General features: G+C 36.0%; 2 protein-coding genes across 2 annotated transcripts; one reads left to right on the forward strand and one right to left on the reverse strand.

Moving 5' to 3' along the window:
• The first annotated feature begins 13,936 nt into the window (after nt 1–13,936).
• Nucleotides 13,937–17,616, forward strand: LOC145107594 (serine/threonine/tyrosine-protein kinase HT1-like). The gene is made up of 3 exons (XM_079044497.1): nt 13,937–14,908; nt 16,435–16,890; nt 17,166–17,616. The coding sequence occupies exons 1-3, from the start codon at nt 14,513–14,515 to the stop codon at nt 17,397–17,399; spliced, it is 1,086 nt and encodes a 361-aa protein (XP_078900623.1). The 5' UTR covers nt 13,937–14,512; the 3' UTR covers nt 17,400–17,616.
• Nucleotides 17,617–21,422: 3,806 nt separating this feature from the next.
• Nucleotides 21,423–24,870, reverse strand: LOC145107593 (protein KINESIN LIGHT CHAIN-RELATED 3-like). The gene is made up of 3 exons (XM_079044496.1): nt 24,575–24,870; nt 22,207–24,051; nt 21,423–22,113 (listed from the first exon to the last, which is right to left on the reverse strand). Exons 2-3 carry the CDS (start codon nt 24,006–24,008, stop codon nt 21,882–21,884), a joined length of 2,034 nt encoding a protein of 677 aa, XP_078900622.1. The 5' UTR covers nt 24,009–24,051; nt 24,575–24,870; the 3' UTR covers nt 21,423–21,881.
• Nucleotides 24,871–26,219: the final 1,349 nt, after the last annotated feature.

A 26,219-nucleotide genomic window follows, 5' to 3' on the forward strand; every position in this document is an offset into this window, starting at 1 on the left:
CGGCTCTGGTGAGCGTGGATTAACTGAACACATGAGAGGGTGATTGAAGGTCGTCCGGTGGTGATAATGGCGGTGCTTTAGCTGTTGTCACTGGGGGTTACGAGTGGTGTTGGAGTTCGAATCGGCGATGACCGGAGATTGTGATTGGTTGCTGGCGATCAGAGGCTGTCTGGTTGCCTAATCGGAGCAAAGAATGTGACAGGCGGCGTTGGATATTGAAGATGAGGGCAAACAGGATCTGTGTTTTGTTGGACATTGCTGACCGGCTGTTAATGACTGGCAGTCGATTTTTCACAGCAGCCGGGTTGCACTTGGTCGGAGGGAGCGGCACGTGGTGCCTCAAAAATGTTTTTGGGTGTCGTTGGGTAGTCGGCTGCCGGAGAGGTTAGCGGGAATTAGAAAAGATCGCTGCTGATTTTCTTTAGGAAGATGATGGTCCAGGGACCCACGTCTGGCTTTTGTCTTTTCTTCTAGCTCATTAAGGCTAATGTACAATCGCTGCCTGTACGCACCTAATACATGACCGGTGGGGTCCATCTATCCTTTTTTTTCTTGTTGAAAGGAGATAAATTAATACGTTGACCACACACCTCTCGTTTATCCCCTACCCCTCCTTTTTTTTTAAATATATATACGCCTCTTTCTACGGATCATTTCAAGAACTCTCTTTTTATCTTTTTCTACTTCTTTTTTACTGAGCAGTAAACTGTAAATTGATAAGATGTGGTGTATTGTCGAGTTTGGTAACTATAATGGGATATATTTTGGTAAAAGGCAACACACCAGTAAATATTTTGGGAATGAAGCTATATACTTAAAAGATTCAATCTGTAAAGATTTTCTGGATATGAAATGGGGTAAAATCTCACAGGATCTTTTTTTTTCAAGCTATTCAATCAAAAAACCAAAATATGATTGAAAATTTGGTAAAAACTCATAAAACCTCTACTCTTTCTCCTTTTTTTTTTCTTTTTTTAATTATCTGAGATAAACACTAAATCAGTACAAACAACTTAAGTGAAGTTGTATATAAAAAATCATAAACTAAAAGTGATTTTCCTTGAAATAATGAGCTGATAAGAAGGGTAGAAACTTATAAAAAATTCTTTCCCCCTCAACTTGCTGAAGAAATCACTAAAATGTGAACCAAAAAGATTTTTAAAAAATTTTTCGTTGTCCTTCAAGCTTCTACAGGAAACACCAGATAAACAACTTAGCAAAATGTACAAATACTACAGCTGTGCTTACAATTAGTTGTTGCAGGGAGTGAATTTTTTTCACAGAAAATCTTAACTAAACAGCAATTTTCTGGTAATATGAACTTGATGAAAGGATAGAAACTTGTAAAAATTTCTTTCCTCCTCTCTCAAGTTGCTGAAAAACCCACTGAAATGTAAAAAACGAAAATAGATCCAAAATATCCTTGTAGGCTTCATAAATGTTCAAATGAGTTAAAAACTCAAAAGATCTTGAGATCTGAGCTTCAAGAGGTAAACAGATCTACAGATCTGAACTTGAAAATGAAAATGGATCTAAAGATCTGAACTGGAATATGGAGTAGATCTTGAGATCTAAATGATGGTTTAACAGATCTTGTCAAGAAGCAAATTGATCTGAACAGATCTTGGCAAAAGCCAAACGGATCTGAACAAATTGATGCCAAACATGAACAGATCTGAGCAAATGATACTAGAAATTAACAGATTTGAAGAAACCTGAGATGAAAGCACATCAGATCTGAGGAAAAATGAGCTTGAAAGCAACTGAGGGTTTTGCTACTTGCTCGGGTCCGGGATGGCGCCAAATGATGCGACATCGACCTCCGGCGGATCTTCTGGTCTTCTGCTGCGGCGGAGATCTGGACATCACAGTGCAAAGTCGTTAGAGCCGCCCCAGGGACTGTGCCCCGGGAGTGGGCTCCGACGGTCAAGTTAGATCAGCTAGAAGATCTGAGATGGTCCTCCATAGCTGGAGAGAACCATCTTGGTGCTAGCGGTGGTGTATGGTGGTTGACGGCGGCGGGTGGCGGCTGAGCCACCCGGCCGGAGTGTAGTATGGCGGCTGAGCCAAGGGGAAGATCTAGTGGTGGATGAACCACTTGGGAGAGAGTCCTGGGGAAAAGTACCCCTTCATGGAAGGGGCACTATTCTATTTATAGTGGACAATTAGGTCAAGGGGAATTAGGTCAGGCCCAACCAGCAAGGAGTTGGGCAAGGCCGCCCGGAGGCGCCGGGCGGGGCTGGCGGGCGCGCACCAGGAAGGGATGACAAGGGAGTGCCAGGCAAGGGAGCGCCTGGCCGGGACGGCAGGAGAGTCCCCAGCAGGACTGGCCAGGGAGTCCCCAACAAGGGAACGCCAGGCAGGGTGGCAGGAGCGCGCCAGGCCAGGCTGGCTCGCTAGAGCAGTCTAGGCCATGCCAATGGACCATATATCATCATGAGGCAACAAAGATGGTTAGATGTGGTAAAGGATTATGATTGTGAGATCCTGTACCACCTTGGAAAGACCAATGTTGTGGTCGATGCCCTGATCCATAAGGAAGTGAGTGCTCCTATTGGGGATATTTGTTTGAGGATGGTTATTATTTCGCCTTTGTAGGATATGATTAAGAAGGCTCGGATAGAAGGATTGAAGAAGGAAAATTGGAAGGTAGAGCAGATCAGGGGCAAATTCCGTTATTCGCCAGAGACAGTCGGGGTTTATTGACTCGGTGTGGCAGAGTTTCGGTTCCGACTACTGGTGGGGTGAGGCAGACAGTTCTGGAAAAGGCTCATAAGTCAAAGTTTTTGATCCATACATGGGCCACGAAAATGTATAGGGTTTTGAAGTTGAGTTATTGGTGACCCTGTATGAAAAAGGAGATAGCATGGTTTGTAGAGCGGTGCCTGACTTGTAGGAAAATCAAGGCCGAACATCAAAGACCCCACGATAAGATGCAACCATTACCCATTCCTATTTAGAAATGGGAAAAGATCACCATGGATTTTATCATGAATTTGCCAAGGACGGCGCGTGGAGTTGATTCCATCTGTGTCATTGTTAATAGATTGACCAAGAGTGCACACTTCATACCTATTGCCGAGAGTATATCTGCTGAGAAGGTGGTGGATATTTACATTCGGGAGGTGGTGGTTCGGCACGGGGTGCCAATTTCAGTGGTTTCAGATTGAGATATTCGTTTCACCTTCGGGTTTTGGAGGAAGTTTCATGAGGAGTTGGGTACTCAACTGCACTTCAGTACAACATACCACCCCCAGACTGATGGACAGAGTGGGCGAACGATTCAAACGCTCGAAGATATACTCCGGGTGTGCGTGTTAGATTTTGGAGGGAGTTGGGATACTTATCTTCCACTGGCTGAGTTCTCTTATAAAAACAATAATCATGCAAGTATTGATCGACCGCCTTTTGATATGTTGTATGGGAGGAGGTGAAATACCCCGGTTTGCTGGGGTGAGGTCGGGCATCGGGTCATGGGAAGTACCGAAGTGGTGCATAAGACTACTGAGTTGATTCAACAGGTGCATGACAGGTTGCGAGTCGCATAAAGCCGACAGAAGAGTTATGACGATCGGCGACGCTCGGACCTCGAGTTTCAGGTGGGGGACTCGGTGCTTCTGAAGGTGTCACCTTGGAAAGGTGTCATCCGGTTTCGGAAGCGGGGCAAGCTAGGCCCCCAGTTTATTGGTCCATTTAGGATTTCCGCTCGGGTGGGCAAGGTTGCATACCGGATGGATTTACCCGATGAGCTCAGTCAGATCCACAACACCTTCCATATCCCTCAGTTGCGGAAGTGTGTAGCCGATCATTCGGCGGTGATTTCTTTGGATGACATTTAGGTTGATGAGTGCCCGAACTATATGGAGAGTCCGGTCGCGATCCTCGACCGGAAGACCAAGACTTTGCGAAATAAGGTGGTGAACCTGGTGAAGGTGCAATGGCAGCACCGAAGGGCTCTGAGTGGACGTGGGAGCCTGAGGTCGAGATGAGGGAGCATTACCTAGACTTTTTTCAGTAGCGGACTTCGAGGACAAAGTCTGATTCAAGTGCGGGAGATTTGTAATGCTTGTTTCCAAGTATTTTCATTTTTGGCATTTAATCATTAATAGTTTGCAAAAATGGTCCCAACGTTGGGCGTAAGATATGGGTACGCCGGTCGTTGGTGCTTTACGTGTGGGACACGGGTTCCTACACGAACGTCGGACGTAAGTTTGTGGACGCCGGACGTCCGCATGCAGAGGGAAAACCCTAATTTTTAGGGTTTGCACCCTATTTAAAGATCCTTATGGCCTAAAAACCTTTCTTAACTACATCCTCCATCTCTCTTAGCCTCCATCTCGAAACCCTTGTGTGCTAAAAATTGAAGTTTTTGGTGATATTTTGGTGTTTTGGTGGTGAAGGAAAGCTCTTGGAGTTGTGGTGTTGCTCTCAAGCTTTTGGATCTGGACTCTTTGCATCTTAGTGCATCTTCATGAGGTATAATGAAACATCCCAAAAATACAGTCCAAAAATTTCATTTTAAATCATTAAGAAAGCCATAGTCATCAAACATCATATAAAAATCATAAGTTGTGTATCTCAAAATATCATAACATTTGTCAAAATATATATCAGAGTATAAACATCCCATGCTAAACAAATGGTTTGTGTGCACTTCAATCATCCCGAGCTCTTCCCCTTGCTACTGGAAGTACCTGAAACCAAAACTGAAAATTGTAAGCACGAAGCTTAGTGAGTCTCCCCAAACTACCATATACCATACACATAATCACATAATCACATAACATAACATTGGGCCTTTCCAGCTACATCGGGCCCCGCTCGACATCAGACCGAAGTGCGGCATCGGGCCTCGCCCGGCATCGAACCGAAGTTTGGCATCGGGCCCCGCCCGGCATCGAGCAAAGCTCGGTACACATATCAACATATCAACAATACACATAATAAGCACATAAAATAAACATATAAACATTCCTTAGGCCCCACCCAACATCAGACCGAAATCCGGAAACATATAACATAGCATATAAACATTCCTCGGGTTTCCCCCGACATCGGACCGAAGTCCAGAACATATAAACAAGCACATGCAAGAATCACGAAGACATCAAGCATACAAACATTCCTCGGGCTTTCCCCGGCATCGGACTGAAGTCTGGCACATGCTAACGTACATAAACGGGCCGACATTGGTGCCTTAGACCCGTTCCTAGGAGGAAACTCACCTCGCAAAGCTGAATGTTGAATCTCACAGTGAGGAATCTCTAGTGGCTGCTCCAACGACTCCCCGACTATCATTATCATAACAACACTTAGTCAAAATCCATTATCCTTCTTAGGGTAAAATGACCATTTTACCCCCTGGTCTAATTTGGACCATTTCCTAGGCCCAATTCCATCTAATCTTTTCAAGCCCACTAATGGCCCACTAAAGGCCCACTAATGGACCAATTTTCTAAATTGGTCCCAACTCCTCAAATGGGCCTTCCCTTAAGCCCAAACATGTCCTTGGCCCATTAACTGACTTCTGATGGCCCATTAAGGCCCAATAGTTGATAAGTCCAAAGATTGGCTCAAACTGAGGCCCAAAAGACGTAAAGTCCAAATCCTGAGAGTACGTTGAGCGTACTCCTATGTACGCTAAGTATACAACTTACGTGACTTGTACGCTCATATTCTTCAAAGATGCTTAATCCCTTAAGACCTTAAGCTGAAAACCCAGATCTAGACCCTCTAACATGTCTTAACTCATAAAGTCGATTACTTGGTGGCTTGCAACCCACCAAATGGACCCAAACTTGGAATATAGCAACTAACTTCCATGGACATGGCTAGAACTCATGCATAGTCACAAAAGGACCTTAAAGATTGAGACTTTACTGCTAATGGGACACATTTAGCACTAAGGGTGGCAACCCTAAGCCTAGATATGAAGTTAAACCATAAAAATCCATTCTTTGGACCTAAAAAGGTCCAAAACTCCATAAACATAGATCTAAGCATTCATGAGGCAATTTGAAAGCTATATACCTCCAACGAGTGCCAAATGGTGACGTAAACTCGGATCCTTGAGCTCAAGATACTCAAGTTCTTCTTCTTCAACTCCTTCTTTCTCCTTCCAAGCTCCAAATCTCCAAAACAAGCTTCACAAGGCCAAACACACACAAGGATGAAGAAAGAGAGGTTATCTAGGGTTTCTGAGGTTGAGAGGCTGGTAAGGAGGCTAGGGTTTGGGTCATAATGTTCTATTTATATGGATTAAACCCTAAAAATTAGGGTTTTGAGTCTGCATGCGTACGCTGCGCGTACGCACCTCCGCCCCCCGCATCCAATGTTGCACTACGCCCCGCGTACACCAGGCTTACGCCCAACGTACGTCTTCGGGTAGCCCAACTTATCGGCCCACTTGCTAAGTCCACTCAATAATCTATTACTCATTCCAAACCCAACAAATAGATTACAAATACTTTAAAAAAATAAATAATACCTCAAGTGACGGATGTTACATATAAAGTTTAGATCTTGTTGATTGCTTTGTTAGATCTTGATTAAGCTTAGTTTTATGTCCTTTTTGTCCCAAGATCTTCATCTTTGTGAGTTTGGAATACTCCATAGTTTTAAGCCGTCCTATCAGGCATTTTAGAGTGTTTAGAATCATACAAATGCAAGCTTGGACCTTGGTACTCTTCTATGAAAGAGTTATGGAGTTTTAGAGAGTTAAATGAGTTAGGATTTTGGTTTTGGGCACCTTGTTTCCATGCAAAGGCATAAAGGTTGCAACTTTATGGCCTAAGACGTTTTATTAGACTTGGATTTGAAGTTTGGACGTTAGGCCTTAGGCCATTAAGACCTTGGGTAAGAAATTGAAACTCAGGGGTTTATGTCGGGTGTAAACCTGAGTATGCGGGGCGTAATAGGACGTCGGGCGTCGTGTACATTACGCCAGGCGTACTCTCAGAAAGCCCATTGGTGTGATTTTGGGCCTTGGACCATTAGGGGGTTTGGGGCTTTGATTAGTTGGGTTATGTATGGCTGCAAAATGGTCTTTTTCCCTTAATATGATGAAGGATGAATTGGATCATTGTTTATGGGTTAAAGCCTTAATTATTGATTATGGTTGTTATTGATTTTGTTTAGTGTGAGGAGTCGTGTTTGCAGCAGCTTGAGTGTTCGATTCAGTTATCTTCAGTTAGAGGTGAGTCTTCTTACCATCTTAGTGGGTCGAAGGCACCAAGGTCGGCCCACTGTATTATATGAGTAGGATTTATGCTATTGTATGGTTTTTACTAATGTGATTACATGATATATATATATGGATCCAATCTGGGATCAAAGTCATTATGGAATCGGGGTTGATACGAACCTGGGGGTTGATACGGACACGACACAACTATTTGTAGTTATTTGGTGTTGATACGGACCCGACACAGCTATTTGCTGTTATTTGGGGTTGATACGGACCTGACACAGCCACGTGCTGTTATATCATGTGTATGATGTATGTGGTATTTTGAGAAGCTCACTTAGTTTTGTGCTTACATTTATGTTTGTGATTTCAGGTACTTCCGGTACAAATGAGAATGACCCGACGTGATAGTACAACATTCTCCCCGTCATGATTTCCGCACTCTCTGGATATTTTCACTCTGATGTTTTGGATAATGTATGTTGTGATTGACTTGGAACTTTTTGATAATTGAAACTATCGATTTAAATTCTTAAAAATAATTTGAATTTTTTTAAATCCGTCAAGGGTGATATGGTCAAATTGTATGCTAATAACAATAAAATCAAAAGGTATTCAATATCAATATTGAAATCAATTCCTTAATTAGGCATTTCACCCACTAACATGGCCATTGATCCACTCTCTTGAATGAATGTACTATTACACCCTTAACAGTTAACACAAACATCACAATTTTACTTTACTTTATGGGAGAATTTCGTATATACCCTTCCTAAACAGCTAAATATCGTATTTGCCCAGCCTAAATTCCAAATATCGTATTTGCCCTTCCTAATATTTTTTAATATCATATATGCCCAAATCTATTTTTTTTAATAATTTTTATTGATTTATATTTCTCTTTAATTATATTAATTCATTATAAGTGAAAATATATATGAATTGGACAATAATGCCCTTGTAATTTCTTTACCAAGAATCGGTGTGCCCTATCTCCCCTTAATTCCGATCCAATCTCTGTTCCGACCGAAGCTTTCTTCCCCATCACAAAATCTCCATCGAGCCTACTGCGTCAAACTTCCGATTGTTGGTTCCCCGGTGTCATACACACACACAAAAACTCGATCGAGCCTGCTGCTCCGTCATACATCCGATTGTTGCGTCGCGGGTGTCACACACACGCATAAAATGTCGATCGACTGCCTGATAGCTTTCTTCTCGTCGTCTGTTTTTACGTTATAAGTGAAATCTCCTACTCTAATTCAGGTACATGTTTCTAATTAAGCTTTACACTCTCGAAAAGAGATATTATTATTATTTTTTATATTTTAAACTTTTTGTCTGGCATAATCGGTGGAATACAATGCCAGGAGCAATGGTTGAATTTGGAGGCCTGCTAATCTTGTTTAATTGTTAGATTTAGTTGATGTTCTAAGTTGAAGTTCATGATATAGTGCAATAGTAACTAACGTATATTGATGGAAAGAAGTCTGAATCTTGGGTGTCCTTTATAGTGATAGACACTAATGGTTGAATTTAGACACTAATGGTTGAAGTTAGATTCGGTACTCTGTTAATCATGTTAATCATGTGAAAGTTCTGAGTATTCAAGCCATATTATATATTGATATACCAAGAACATAGTGATAGACACTATTGAGAAGGCTATTCAAAATTGGGGTATGTAATCTTGCATTTTCATAAAATCTTTAACAAGTTTTTAACTTGTTAAACTATACTTTGTTTCTTGTTTTAAGCAAAATGTGTCTTCTGTTTCTTGCTGATAATAGAAATGTTTCTTTTTTATTATTGAAATTTTTGAGTGGGTAGAAGTTCCAAAAAAAAAGAATGTTTATGCTCCCCTCACTCTGATTATTATTATCCATAATGTTAAGGTCATAAACATGTTCATTGACTTTTGATTTTGTTGCAGAACTTATGATCACTTTGAGGAGAAGCAGATCTAAGTTTATGACCAAAGGGTGCATTATCGGTTTCCATTGCTACATTGTCAGGAACACTCCAGTAAACAATACAGGGTCAATATTCTTTTTTGCTGTTGGAGCTTCTGATGCTTCACAAGTCTTGCTTTCATTTGTCCCATTACTCGTCAAATGAAGAGATAGAAAAAGAATGGCTGAATTCAAGAAATAGCATTGTACTTTGAGAAATTCATGAGTTATATTTTGAACGTCTAAAAATTTGTAATACTTGATTACAACAGCTATATTTTTGATCTATATACTTTAATATTTACAATTTTGGTCATTAAAGTATATATTTGGCATTACTGTTGTTTTAAAATTTGCACATATTACATTTTGGTGCCTATACTTTTATATTTTGCACATATTACAGTTTGGTCTTTGGACCATAAATTTACACATATTACAGTTTGGTCCCTGAACTTTAAATTTACACATATTACAGTTTGGTCCTTTGACTTTAAATTTGCAATTAGTACAGTTTGGTCCCTGGACTTTAGTTTTGCAATTATTACAGTTTGGTCTCTGAACTTTAAATTTACACATATTACAGCTTGGTCCTTTGACTTTAAATTTGTTATTGTAGAAAATAAATGGTTATGTCACATACTAACAAAAGAAAAACTATATTAAAATATTTATTTATGTCACGTACTAACAAAAGAAAAACTATATTAAAATATTTATTTATGTCACGTACTAACAAAAGAATCCATCAATTGAACCCTAATTAAGAACATTTGCAACTAAAGCTAACAAAATTGTTAAAATGACCAACTAATTCACAAGCTTTTTTCATATAGACCCCGGAACTCCCAAACCATCCTGCGATTTTGTATTCGTTCCACGTTTCCTAAAATGAATAAAAAAAATTATCTTCATTGTTAGTATTGTTGTTGTTTAATGAAAAAAAATAGAAATTTGAGTAACCTTTTAGATGTGGATGTTTCACTTTGGTCCAAACTTTGAGATGCTGGATTTTTACATGTCTTTTCACAGTGTCCATACTGTCCACATCGCGTACATTTGTGTCTTCTTTTAGACTCATCTGATGATTTAATTCTGTTTTTTCTTGGTCGTACAGGTGGGCGTTTGATAATAGGTGGATATATTTTCTCCCCATTTTTTTGTGCCCATTGATCCTGTCCTGGCATCGGAGCAATCTGAAAAGCATATGTAGCTTTAAACTTCTCTATAGTGAAATAGGGATCAACATATTTGCCCCAATTAGCATCCCTTATAAAAGCAATAAAAGCCGTTGCATGTACACATGGTCAGCCCCGAACTTGCCACACACGACAACTACATTTTCTTTCATCTAGGTTGACATCCCAACGTGTTCCCTTGTACTTCACTTCAGCTTGATTGTCACAACTTCTAGTAACTTCATATTCACCCAAGTTCTACATGAAAATTTAAAAATAGATATATTTTAGATATATATGTATTATTGAAGTAAAAACTAAAACAAATATAATCATTCAATTGAATTATCTAACATTCTTACCTTAGCGATGTCATTGAGATGATTTTTAGCAATTGGAACCAATGCGCCATTCCATGTATTTACCAAATTCTTTTTCTTATCAAACCGTTTCATAATCTTTTCCCTAATTGCGTCAAGGAGATCAAGCACGGGTTTATACCGCAATTTACCAATCCAAGAATTAAATGTTTCTGAAATATTATTAGTGATGTAATCACACTTGGAAGTAGTACCAAACTTGCTTCTACTCCATATTTTTTTGTGGTTGGTATTTAGATATGCAATTGCATCTTCATTTTTGTCACTAATTTCCTTCAATAATCTGTCATGCTTGGTAGGACGATATGTTTTTGCAGCAGCCCATAGTTTGGTGTTAAAGAAGTCACCACGGAAGTGTTTCTTGAAGTTGCTATATAAATGCCTTATACATTCTCTATGCTCAACATTAGGGTAAACATTCATCATGGCTACTTCTAACCCTTTTTGCATGTCCGATGAGATAACCAGACCATTTGGGGTTCCAATTGCTTTTTTGAGTGAGTTAAGAAACCATGTCCATGATTGTGTGTTTTCTGATTCAAGCACACAATATGCTATAGGAAAGATAGAATTGTTACCGTCAATACCAGTTGTAGCAGCTAGTACACCATTGAACTTTCCTTTTAAATGACAGGCATCAAGACCAATATACGGACGACAACCAGCAACAAACCCTCTAGAACAAGCTGCTAAACAAATAAAAAACCTTTTGAAAATTTTCTTTCCACCAACTATGTCAAAGTTAATTTCAACAACGCTTCCTTCGTTCCTTCGTAATAGTTCTTCTTTAAATTCATCCATCTTCATGAAAGAGTCTTCCCACTTACCATACATGTCAGTATAAGCCTGCTCTTTCCCTCTAAAAACTTTTAGGTATGGCACGTCAACATTGTAAGTTTTCATAATCCAATTTCTAAGCTCATATGGAGAGACATCCCCATCAGATTTCAACTTGTCAGTAACTACATTAGCGACCCATCCTTGAGTGACACGCTTATTGCCACCCTTGTTTCTTCGAGTGCAAGTATGTACTTCTACCATTTTCTCAACCTAAAAAAAATTAAATAAACATAAATATATTTTTAATATAAAAGGTGTTAAGTATAACTTAGGGTATACACTTACTTCAAAGATAACTTCATCTTGTGTAATAGAAGCATGAATTCTCCACTCACACTCTAGGTTTTCACACCTTGCTGTGAATCTTGTCGGGTCACTTTTCTGAATGTAGTAGTTAAACTCATTTGTGACTGCAAAGTGGTTCAAAGATCTCCTAAAATCAACCACGTTTTCAAATTTTGAGCCGACTTCCATACGTATACTATTCTTACTAACTGAGTAAACTTCATCATCATCATTCATTAGATTGTCTTCATTATCAGAGCTGAGATGACTATGATAGCTTTCTTCACTAGGACAAAGGTCTGCATCATACTCATTGTGTGGTTCATCTCTGTTGGCACACAAATTGTTAGTATGGTTATTGGAGCCGAGGTTATTCTCTGTTGTCACATAAATTGTTACTTGTTTCTCGCTTCCATACATGCTAAGCATAGCCATGAACTTTTCATCAGAATCAAGTTCAATAAAGGATTTGTCTGGTGTATACTTGTCAACATAAAGAATAGAAAATTTTGCGTTGTTCTTTGATGCATAACGCTTTGTCACTTCTTCATGTAGTTGACTTAACTTGTACAAAAATGTGTCTATGTAGATACATTTTTGAGAGCCAAAGCAATATATTTGCCTACAACCGTTCTTTGTTAGACGAAAATAACCCCCATATTTCAATTTTAACTTGAACTTGGATGTTGGTATACGCCTGAAATTGAAAATTAATTAGACAAACAATCATACACTTTAGTAAAAGTTTAAATTGTTTAATAAATTAAAATTAAGATATTTACCTAAACATACTCGATTATTGGAGACGTAGCCCTGCTCTCCCATATTGGTTTTGATGTGTCATGAAGTGTAATATCTTCTGTTTGAGAATGATCTTCCGACATTGGTAGCTTCAAACATCAAGATCACACAAAATTAACATAGTGAAAAGAATTCAAGATTGTAATCATGTATGAGTTTCAACACATTATTGACATTAATTACAGTTTTTTAAACCTTGAATTAATTACAGTTTTTTAAACCGTGAATTAATTACAGATTTATGTGTGGAAAACAGTAAAAGTGTATAATTTGATACAAAAGGCACTGAATCATACACAAATAGTTTGAATTATTCAGATTTCAAAGTCTTTATATCATGATATCACGTTAATTAATTCAGTTTGAAACATCAAGATACCAATGTTTCAACAAATTGACGTGAACAAATCAAACAACATCAATAACAAAATTAAAGAAAGGCAAAATAAGAATAGGGCAGCTTATTGTTAACCTGATGCGTTGAACACATTCGCGGGAACAAATCAAACATCAATAACAAAATTAAAGAAGTGCAAAATTGGAATAGGATCGCTTATTGTTTACCTGATGTGTGAACGTGATGAGATAATAGGGAAGCAACAGTCGATCGGAAGTGCTAACAGGTAGCAGCGATAACGTGATGCGATACAGGTATATCACGATCGTATGTAGTATAGGAGTTTACAAGCAAGGGCATTATTGTCCAATTCATATATATTTTCAATTATAATGAATTAATATAATTAAAGAGAAATATAAATCAATAAAAATTATTAAAAAAATAGATTTGGGCATATATGATATTAAAAAATATTAGGAAGGGCAAATACGATATTTGGAATTTAGGCTGGGCAAATACGATATTTAGCTGTTTAGGAAAGATATATACAAAATTCTCCCTTACTTTATTTTCTTTCTTCATATAAAATATTTAAATCATACTATGAACTTTTAAACTACAGTTACAAGAGAAATATGATGTATTTTTTTTTAAATAGGACTGATGAACTACATATGACATTAGTTTATATATTACATTGGTCATTAAACAGGTAACATTCTAAATAAATTATTTACAACTATTCATGACCATATATTGTTATTATCTAAATTATTTTCCTGTATCCCTCGTGTTCAAAGTTCAAACAATGAAACTTGTCATATTGAGAGAAGTAGAAAATGTTTAAATTAATATTTTATTTTTTATAATTTTATATATCAATTTCCAATGTGATAGCGAGGGGTATAGTTGGAAAGTAAAAATGGGGTAAACGTCAGGATCAACGGCAATCCCCTCTTGTCTCCTCTGAAGTGGATCTTCGCACGTTATGATTGTTACAAGGACTGTGAAAGACTCCACACCTCAACTGTATTTCTCCCATTTTTCTAGTGAGAGAATATTCTAGGAAGAGAAAAACCACCACTACCACCGCATCCGCCGGCGGCCGACAATCTATCTTCTTCCTTTCAACCTTCTTCTCTCATCTCTAACACACAGAGTTCTGGTAAACCCTAACTCACTCTGAACGCAATCTGTTCAGATTTCATTCTGTGTATGCACATTCACGGTTTTCGATGTAGTTCGTCGTCGTTTCATGTAGATTTCGTAGTTTCAACTCTGCGGAAAAAGACGGAGTAGATTTGGTTTGGCTTTGAGATTTTCCTTTTTGCACAGATATCTATGCATATCTAATCCTCTCACTTTTACCTATCTCTGGATCGACAGCGTTTTCACGTCGTCGGACTTTTTCGTTTTTGTTTTTGTATCGAACTCGAATCGCTTTTTGGATAATAATTGTTTAATGTAGTTAGTTGAAGCTCCGGTGAGTTGGATTATTTCGACGTATTTTCGTTACTGCGAAGTGTGAGGTAAAAATTGATGAATCTATGAAGAAATTAAACTGGTTTAAGCAAATTTCGAACAATGGGAAGCTGGAGAGGAGGCTTTCTCTCGGTGAGTACAAGAGAGCTGTGTCGTGGTCGAAGTATTTGGTATCATCTGGAGGTGAGATTAAAGCAAAAGGGGAAGAAGAAGAAGAAGAAGAAGAAGAAGAAGAGGAAGGATTAGAATGGAGTGCTGATATGTCACAACTGTTCATCGGCAACAAATTCGCTACAGGGAGGCACAGTAGGGTTTACAGAGGGGTTTATAAACAGAAAGATGTTGCTATTAAGCTTGTTAGTCAGCCTGAAGAAGATGGCGATTTGGCCTCTATGTTGGAAAGACAGTTCACTTCTGAGGTCGTCTTACTTTTTCGTCTTCAACATCCCAACATCATCACTGTAAGTCGCAAATAATAGTCATGAATTAATTGATTTTCATCCTATAAGAATGAAGAATCCACCATAACTTTTAACTTTAGCACTTAGGGGTGTTTGGCTTAAGGCCCAAAAGTTTTTTTGAAAAAGATAAAATGCAAAGACTTTTGGTAAAAGTATTTTAAAAGCAACTTTTGGTTTTTTATACAAGGAAAACTGACTTTTGGAAAAGTCAGGACTTTTTGTAACTTTTACCAGACTTTTGCCTACTAAAAAGATTCCAAACACCCCCTTAGATTTCTAAGATTCTGTTTTCCCTTCCATGCTTGGTAATTACACCGTACAACAACCATGTGAACCCTAGTTTGAGATGATGGCCTGAAACGTTGTTTTCATAACTTGTAGCAATAAATGGAAGCTTTCAATTCGGGTGTAACTGTTGGTGCATGTCTACATTCATAGCCATAAAAGGCTAGATTTCCAAGGATCTGCCATGTTGCACCGAAAGTTTTCATTTTCATGGCCACAGCTTTCAAGGCTTCACATGTTAGGTGTTGATTACACCGTACAAGCATGTGGAGTTCCTGAAATGGCAGGATGAAATCTAATTTTGGGTTTACATGTATTTTCTGAAAATGTAATAGAAAGCAACATAACTTTTCAAACGGAATATTATCAGGAAAATGGACCACATCACCTTTTTCTCTAGCTTTTTATCATAGATTACTTATATAATCTGTTGTTACTTTTAGGATCATGTTGGTGGAGGACTTGAATTAAGAATCTTTTGTCTTGCCGACTTATATATTAAAACTTATAAAGAAAGAATCTTATATTATTCAATTGACAACGGGTATTTACTTGGGTGAAAAAAAAAATAGTAAAAAACTTTTTCTTCTTTGTCATGATTAAGAAATTCAAAGACATTGAATTGGGTTTGTTTAATGATTATCTTAATTTGGCCAACAAAAAGCATAATCATCGTTGTCTTAGTCCTTCAACAACCTCTTAAATTTATTACCATGGGTAAAATTAGGCTGTAAAAGTGTGAATGAAAGAGACACTGTTGTAAGGTAGTACACTTTAATGGTCCAAAAGTCTTTAGCTATATATTGTACTTCCTTTTGTTTTCCATTCCTTTGTTTTTTTTTTTTTTGTTTTTTTTTCCTTTTTGTTTTTCTTGTTGCTATTAAGCCATATCTTGTTCTCCACTTACATCAATATAAAGTTGACATGGAATTTTCTTGTTACCTTTTTGTTTTACTTGTTGCTATGTTTGGCTGACTAGCTGAAAGGCTCGCTACTAGCTAATAAAAAAATGACATTTGGTAAAAACTAGCTATAAAATGTAAAATGACATAAAGGGCATGTAGAAAAATGAATCAATATTAAAAAGAATTACAATCTTCCTTTTTAGATAACAAGAATATTTAATTATTTGTATCATAACTTAAAATATAATATAATAAAATACACATGATGATAATATTAACTATTACATCTCTCCAAGCTAAATTAATAAGAAACATGATTTGTTGTTTTTGATGCAGTTGATTGCAGCTTGTAAGAAACCTCCTGTATTTTGCATAATCACGGAGTACTTATCAGGTGGTTCACTAAGGGCATATCTCCATCAACAAGAACCATATTCAGTGCCTCCAAATCTAGTTCTAAAGTTAGCCCTTGACATTGCATGGGGTATGCAGTACCTTCATTCTCAAGGCATACTCCACAGGGATCTCAAATCTGAAAATCTACTGCTGGATGAAGATATGTCTGTAAAAGTAGCAGATTTTGGCATCTCTTGTTTAGAATCCCAATGTGGGAGTGCAAAAGGGTTCACCGGGACATACCGTTGGATGGCTCCGGAAATGATTAAAGAAAAAAAACACACAAAGAAAATCGACGTTTATAGTTTTGCAATTGTTCTGTGGGAGCTTATAACCGCATTGACACCTTTCGATGATATGACTCCTGAACAGGCTGCATTTGCTGTCTGTCAGAAGGTATTCTCATTTAGGTTGAAATCCTGGTCGGAGGATTTCAACCTAAACCCTTCGATTTTAGGTTGAGATCTAGGATGAAGGATTTCAACCTAAAATCTTTCATTTAGTGTTTAGGTTGAAATCCTGGATTTCAACCTAAACGCTTTCATTTAGGGTTTATGCTAAAATACTGGATGGAGGATTTTAACCTAAACCCATTGATTTTTAAGTACATGTTATTATACAAATAAAATGCTTATTTTAATTAATTTGTGTGATTCTGTTTGTTTATGCAGAATGCACGACCTCCGTTACCTGAGTCATGTCCACGTGCGTTTGGTGAACTAATTAGGCGATGTTGGTCAGGCAACCCAAAGAAAAGGCCGGGATTTAATGAAATAGTGAGGATTCTTGAAAGATATGCGTCGTGTGTGGAAAAAGATCCTGATTTCTTGACATCTTATGAACCTGGTGATGGTAGTTTACTCGGGTGTTTGGGTCCCCGTAAAAGTAAAACTACTACTGTATAAGTATTACGGGAATTAATCATGGATTATGCCAAAGTGTATGATCTGGTTGTGTTCCCTGTTGTTCAATGATTATGATTATGATTATAAATACAATACTTGGATCTTGGGATTGTTATTGGTATTGGCTTCCCCCCTATTGTAATTTGTGTGGGGATTTAGATAGAATATACATTCTGTTTATATTGACCAATTTATGACATGTTTATGTTTGTAGTGATGAGTGATTGAGTTGGTGAAGTGGTAGCTATTGTTTTATCGGTTGACCTTGTTTGCTTACGATTCCATAATTGGTTAGAGGCCATGTGAATTAGATGTATTTGTTATAAAAATGTGAAGCTCCGTTTGTAAATTAATGCTCACTCGACCTAAACAAACAACACAAGAGCCACGATAGGATTGGGATATATTATTACAACATAAATAAGGAAAGGTGATTAATGACAACTGAATAAAATTTGCAAGATAAAAACCCCAATACAAAGAAGATTTGACAACAAAAAGTACCTTAGCAAGATTTTCTATTGATGTAGAAATAAATACCAAGTGATACAAGTCTTGTCCCAACACAATCAGAAAATACTAAAACATTATAGATGTGAAAATGTTGCAACCAGTCGAGGGATAGAGAAATAGTTAGCTTACCCAATTTTAGAGATTTCGAACATTAGAGATCTTAATTTTACCTCTTGGACACCTAAAACACAAATTCTCAATAACATTCCAGATTAATCATATTTGATTTAACTATTGGAGGATATTTGAGTAGGATGACGGTGGAGAACCGGATTTTTCTTAAATCGTGTAAGTTTACTTTCCGAACTGATGTTTCCACCATATGTCAGGGTTACAGGAAATTCAACCTAGGATAATTCAAAAATACACTTATATATCTAGGCATATAAACACAAGCCAAATCGTATGAAGATTCTGAGTTCGTGTAGAAGAAGAAGAACTGAGAAGGGTATGTGTCACGACTCAATCAAGGAGCCGTATTTATACTAGACAGATTAGAGTTTTCGTCTTCTAAATTAGTTAAGAGAATCACAAATTTAATGGCATAATCAATAGTTACAAAATTTGATAAGATTTAGCGGGACCACCGACAAGGGCTCTGCCCCTTAAACCTCATTAGGGGCGTTGGCTCTAGGATCCTGTAAGGGGCGCGGCCCCATTGACCCTCACATTTCTTTCGTACTCGCTTATAATTCAATCTTATATATGCATACGCACCGCATTCTCCAAACATATAATATAGAGTACAAATGATAAGCCTCTTAGTTCACATGTCGGTTTTAAGTTACATAAAATGTCTGGTAACACTAAAATCACCAACATTAAGTACTAAATAACTTTTAGCCTCTATTCTCGGGTTATGCCAAAACGTATCATATGGTTCTTCCTTTTTGTTGAATGATTATTCTTATGATTACAATACTTGTACTTCGGCATTGTTATTGGCTTCCTCTCTACCCAATTTTGTGTGGGGCTTAAGATAGAATATATTCTGTTTTGTGACCAATTCATTTTATATGCATTATGTTAATGTTTGTCATATATTAAAAATGCTTGAATTGGTGGAAATTTATTTTATATTATTCACTAGATTTGTAACAATCAACAAATATTGATTTTAGATAGTTTCAATATTTGAAAAAAAAGAGATGTATATGGTAAGAGATACTTTGACACAATAAATACAATATAACAACTATTTAAGAAATTGTTTCATACATCAACTTTATCAAAATCAACGATTAAATTTAAAGTTATATTTCTAATCAACCAAAAGTAAAATAGGTGTTTAAGTGGTTCGATAGTAAGTGTTACCGTTTCAACAATCACATACAAATAAATATCTTCATATTCACTAGATTTGTAACAAGTATTGATTTATAAAAGTTTTTTAAGGAAAAGCTTTTATAAAATGTGTAGTCATGACACCTCATTTTATTTTATGAAAAATGGAATTTTTATGAATAATATAAATTTTATAGTTAGAAATCCGAAAGTAAAATGGACTATATATATTATATGGATGTAAGGATGAATGTTGACAAATGATTTTAGTTATTTAAACAAAGTGATTTACATGTATTATTAAGTTAAAGAAAAATAGAATAATTCAATTTAATTAAAAAAAGATAAAATTGTACGTTTGCATTACCTTCAAATTAGGAAAAACAAGTTTGAAAAAGAAAATTTTGGATTTTAACGGATTTTTAATTATCTTAATTATGAATTATGATTTTTTTTTTAATTAATTCAATTTTAATTTTAACATGATTTTTGATGATACTCGATTTTATTATGTCAGAATGACAGAATGCTAGCCATAAATTAGTAAAAATATTTTCGATTTTATTCTTACAGAATATGGTCATATTGAAGATATTTTTGATAATTATAGTGATTAAAGAATTATACAACATAATTTATCAAGAATAACATTTTCTAAAGAATACATATTTTATATGAAATGAATTTTATTGTTTTAGAATCACTAATTACATTATTTCTTAAAGAATAATACTATAAACAATAATTATATTCATTCTGAAAAAAAAATACGACTAATAATGGTTAAAAATTACATTTATTCTTCAAGATTTAAATAAGAATGGTTAAAAACGAAAATAAAAACACTAATCAATTCTGAAAGAATTATTGCTAAGAATTGTTTTATACATTCGGACAGAATACATTCTCGTTCTCCATGTTTTCTTTCTTTTCCACATCAATTGCAACATCTTCAAAACCTAAAGAGAAAAAAAAAACATTAAAATCTAACAAAAACAATAACCAATTCTGAAATCATATAACAAATAAAAACTACAGCTTTCAACTATCAGCTACCCGCTACCAGCTTCCAGCTACCCGCTACCCGCTACCTGTTACTTTTGCCAAACACGCCCTACGTGAGATAACTTTTAGATTTAGATCGTTTTGATTAAACTAAGAGGGTGTTTGGATAAATTAGCTTATTAGCTTATTAGTGGTGAGAGAAAACATTTTTTGCAAATTGTTTGGATTAGAAATAAACAATAAGCTATAAGCAATGGGGGGAATGTTTATTAAAATTAGCTTATTTAGCTTATCCCCACCGCCAAACAGATTTTTAGTGTTTTCTATCCAAACACTTAAACTTAGTTTATAACGGTAGGGATAAGCAATAAGCTCCCTCTTTTTTACCTATCCAAATACCCTCTAAATGCTAAAGGACTATAGTACCAAACGAGATATTTTGTTTAAAACGGAACGTTTTGTCAAACGCTAGAAGTTAGAAGCTTCCAAAAGCTCCGTGTCAAACAAGTCCTATACACCCGTTATTATATTAAAGAAAAACCCAAAAAAATCAAGTTTCTGATGACTACTTTTGAAACGATTTTTTGTCCGGTTTTTCAAACCAATTTCCATGAATCAGTCCCAATCCGATTTCAACATCTGTATTCCAAAAATAGGCAAGTGTCCAGTTGGATTGTGTCAAACCCAACCGGATTTACAAAACAACATTTCATAAGAACCAAAACCGATTCGGATCTGGATCCAAAATGAAAAACCAGCTTTTTGCCTACCTATATCTTAATATATGATTTTACATGAGATAATGATACACTCAATCATCATCATCATCCAACTGTCTATGTGACATTCAACAGGACCCATTAATCCATTATCGTATATTCATTTATTTTCCAGTACAACAAACTAAGAAGACCCACACAAAATGGGCCAAAAATACCTACAAGGACATCTACAATAACTTGTTTGTGACATCAGAAAGAAATGCTCACACATGATACACAGACAACTAGCATCAGCCTGTACCTTCCCACTCCCACCACCCATATTCAATGATTGTCAAATAACATAGCTCACCACCAATATCAAATATTTCTATATATATAATATAGGTCCTCCTATATCATATAAAAAAACCCCACTCTTATTGCACAAAAAAGAATCTCAACAAGAATCAATAATAACAACAACAATAAGGAAACAAGTCCAAGATTCGGCTGAAAATGAGAAAAAAATCAACCTTAAGAGATATCAAGAAAGAAAATTGTAATAATTTTTACAGAAAAACAGACCTACATCCAAATAAAGATAATCCATCCCTACAAAGGGTCCCAACAGACAGACGTGATTGAGTTGATAAGGAACAGATTCTCAGAAAAACATCTCATGATTGTACAAGATGTACAAGACATCAACACCTTCTTTAAACGTGTAATAATGAATGTACAAACGAATTCAAACCCACTAGCAAAAACTCACATAAAATAACTTAAAAGTACAACACCAATTTCTTGAACCAAACAATGCAACCAAAAAAAATAACTATTTTCATAAAACCTTTCTCAATCTTTTTTTTTTCTCTTCGCTTTTTTTTCAAATATATATATATATATATATATATATATATATATATAATTATGTGTTTATAAACGTGTATAATACAATCTTGATCACCCATATACCTTAACTGGTACCAGTACCAGTACCAGTATCAGTAACAGTATTAGCACCAGGAACACCAGAGGAATCAAGAAGGTGTTCTAACGATCTGTTTTTTTTAGTTCGAACCTTTCCCGCCTCTTTTAGCAATTCGGCCAGCCTCCTCTTCTCATCATCAACATCCGGATGAGCAGTCCCGAGCTTTTCCTCCCTCATAACAACAATCCTTTCCAAGATTGCAATTGCATCATCCAATCTAATAATTCAAGAACACATCAAAAAAACAAAAATTCAAAAAAGGGTTTTTTTTTCTAAAACAATTTCCATACTTTTAAATCTTATCATATACCTTCCAACCGCATCATAAGTTCCAGCAAGATTGCTGTAAACAGCAAGAGTATCAGGGTGATAAGATCCACACTCATGTTCCAATACATTTCTTGCTTCTTCAAAAAGATCCAAAGCTTCATTTATAGCATAAAGTTGCACACACGTGAGCCCCATTTGGTTAAGTGCAATACCAAAAAAAGCCGATTTTTTCTCCCCACTAACACGCAGCTTTGAAATCGCGTGTTCAAAAGACGTATAAGACTCATCATATTTCCCCAACACATAATACATCACCCCCATTTGTGCTTCAATCCCTGCAACCGTGTTTTGCTGACCTGGCACACCGTTGTATATCTTCAAAGCTTTTTGTAACAGTTTAAGTGCGTGATCAATCTCATTCATGGATTCATATATGGCAGAAACATCCGTAAATCCACACGCGATTTCCTCTTGCGGGATTCCCGGGATCGGTTTTTCGTATATCGAAAGCGCGTTTTCACAATACGATTTTGATTCTTTTAATTTCCCGGTTTTGTTATATAAATCAGCTAAACGAACATAAACGGAAGCAACACTCGGATGATTCTCCCCTTTTGATGATTTTAAAGCAGTGAGTGCTTTCTGATACGCGTGAATTGCTTCATCAAATCTTGATAGAGATAAATACGCGTCTCCTATGCTTATATCAATAGAAGAAACTTCATTTTCATGGCCATTTGCCACCATTGCCATGCTGGCTAAAACAAGATGCTCAAGGGCACCTTCATGGTCTCCTTTTGTTTCCATTATAAGTCCCATGAGCTTTCGATCAGCTGCTTCTTCTAAAGATGCGGGTAAACCGTTATTTTTGTGGATTTCAAGGGCCATTTGACATAGCTTTTCAGCTTCATCGAGTTGTAAAGCTTGAACATGAGCTTCAGCAAGATACCTGAAAGTTTCACCCACCCGTGGGTCGGTTTCACCTAAAGTGGATTTTTGGACTTCAAGACCCGATTTGTAACAGTGTAATGAGTTTTCGAGTTGACCTAACATTGCATATGTGTCGCCTAATTGCATGTATCCTGCGAATTTAGCAAGTGCGTGATCTTGACCTAATTCGATTGCTGGAATGTTGATGGAGTTGTTGAGGATGGGAATGGCGTCGTTGTATTGGGATAAGTTGCAGTAAATGGCGGCTGTGACATGCAAACACATAACAACGTCTAAACTGGGTTTACCGTTTGAAGATTTTTCAAATGATTTTGCTGCTCGAAGAGATAAATCGAGTGCTTTACGAGGGTTTTCACCGGAAGACATTAAATCGCGAGCTTGTTTAAGCAGATATGGACCAAGATCTGAGTTTTTATCAGTAACGACTGGTTTTTTAGGGTTTTTATCGGTTTGTTTCTCGAATAGAGGTTTCTTTTGATGGGATTTGGTCTTGGAACTTGTTCCGGAATTAGCTTCCGACTCCATTTGTGATTTCGAGCTTTCTTCCTTCTGTTGTTCTACATTGGAAATCTCTTCATCTTGTTCGATGATTTCCACTTCTTTCCTCTCGCCTCCAACCAAGTGTCTTAACTCTGAATCAATTCTGGATTCTTCACCATCTGAGCCGTAGCTGAGACGCGATGGTGAATGATCAGAACTCTGCATCTCACATACATTATCGTAAAGCTGTTCGATAGAAGGCTCAACCACTTCAGTCGCACTATTCCCAGTTCCCACATCAGGAGACTTGCTTAAATCCAAATTATCCTTCGTTTTCGACAAACTCCCATCGTCAGGCATTTCGTCGATCACCTTATCTTCATGAATTTCATCCAAAACTAACCCAGGCATCTTTCAGTATGCCACCACAATCAGTGCTGATTCAAATTAACTCCTAATAGTAAAAGATAAAAGTAAACATCCACAGTTGTTTCGGACAAAGATTTGACAATCAAATGCTAAAAAGTAATTGGCCCTTTGACTAATCATGAACGGTGGAAAAAGATGCAATTAACCCGAAAGGGGAATAAACTTAAAACGAACAGTAACAGGATAAATTTTGATTCCCCAAAAGTTGTGGATAACAGATCACAAAGACAAGCACCCAATGTTTTTAAAATCGAAGTACGCATAAAAACTTCTAAAGGGGGAACAATAGACCGAGTAAAGTTTAATCTTTACAAAAGTAAATTACAGCTCATTGAAAAGAAAAAAAGCTTCAAGTTGATATTCAGACACACTGTTATATAGGAAATAACCACATAATACAGATCTTATGGAATAACATACACTAAAACCAATCAAGAAACGAAAAACCCAGATGAAACAAAGTCAAATATTTCATTTAGATTGCAACTTTATACACAGTTGACCTGTTTTAACCGATTATATGCAAGAAATTGGGGAAAAGATCATACCTTAGCGAGAAGCCATAAACAAACTTTGTAGAAATTTAAGCTTTTGGGTTCAGATATAGATATGTTGTATATCTGTTATATACAGATTGAGTTGATGGGACAACGGAGAAGAAGATAGAGGGGACAGAGTTGGGATTATGAGCAGGGGTCAAGGACAAAATGGGAATGTTTAAATTTTTTTCTTATCGGGGTGAAGAAAAATCGACGAATTCTTGAGGTTATTCTTCAAATCCAGAAGGCTTTCTGGCACCTGCAGAGTTGTTCTCTGGTTGTTTGTTTGTTTGCACTTGCTAGTTGCTAGATATAGACGCACGCGACAAGGAAAATGACGGATTTGCCCCTGTGGTAGTGGACTCATGTTGGTTCGTGGTTGGGTAAAATGTTAAAAAAAAAATTAGACACCGAGTCACATTCATTTGTAAGATTACTTTGGAATGGTGCAAGCACTCGGTGAACATGCTTCTCCAAGACCAGAAATGGAATCCTAAGCAATCTATGAAATTTTAAAAAATTTAAACAGGTAAATACTAGTATTTGATTATTTTCATTTAATTTGTGTGTTATAAAACATAACTTCAAAATTAATGATTAAGCGTTTATTATAATCAAATTATCAAATAAGAAACTACTTACTAGCTATCGTTTTTATTAATTGTTAAAAACTTATAATATTTATGTTATGAAAATTTATCAAAATAAAATTACTTATAAGTTTAGCTAAATTATATATATATATATATATATATATATATATATATATATATATATATATATATAGGGTTAGGTTCATGTGAGACGGCCTAATTTTGTGAGACCGTGAGACGCAATCTTAGCCACTCATTAGTAGATAAAACAAAAACATTTTTAAAATGCAAAATAATTGAAAATTTTTGAAATTTTTTTTTCAATATTATTTTTGAAATATATATTTTCCAAAAAAAAAAAAAAAAAAAACCAAAAAAAATAAAAATAAATAAATAAAAAATACATTTTTTTACATATTCTAGTAGAATATTAGAATATTCTACGTATCTGGCAAATTAGTAGAATATTCTAACATTCTAAAAATCACATTAGAATATGTACAGTGTAATATTCTATTAGAATATTTCACGTATTTTAAAAAAAAACGGTAATTTTTTTTATTTTTATTTTTTATTTTTTAAAAATTTTTTTAATTTTTTTAAGGTAAATAAAGTTCCAAAAATAATAATTAAAAAAAGAATTTTGGATTTTTCCTTTTATTTTGCATTTTAAAATTATTTTTAGATTTGGTCTCACGGTCTCACAAAATTAGCATGGTCTCAAATGAACCAGAACATATATATATATATATATATATATATATATATATATATATATATATATATATATATATATATATATATATATATATATATATATATAATGTTAAAGTAAATTATATTAACATCATTAACTATTTGCGATCTTAGAATCAATATTTCAACCATCAAATAAAAAAATACACCATCAAAATAACATTCACATAACACCTAATCAATTTTTTCACCGCTCTTCTGCATCTTAGTTATTGATCTCATGGATAATACTGGTATGAAAAGAATCCATCATAAAAATCAACTTGGTTCCCCAAATCATTTTCTCCTACCAACATCATTCATTC

The sequence above is a fragment of the Lactuca virosa genome, chromosome 4 (assembly GCF_052849685.1).
Source record: "Lactuca virosa cultivar CGN04683 chromosome 4, Lactuca_virosa_CGN04683_v6, whole genome shotgun sequence".
NCBI lineage: Eukaryota > Viridiplantae > Streptophyta > Magnoliopsida > Asterales > Asteraceae > Lactuca > Lactuca virosa.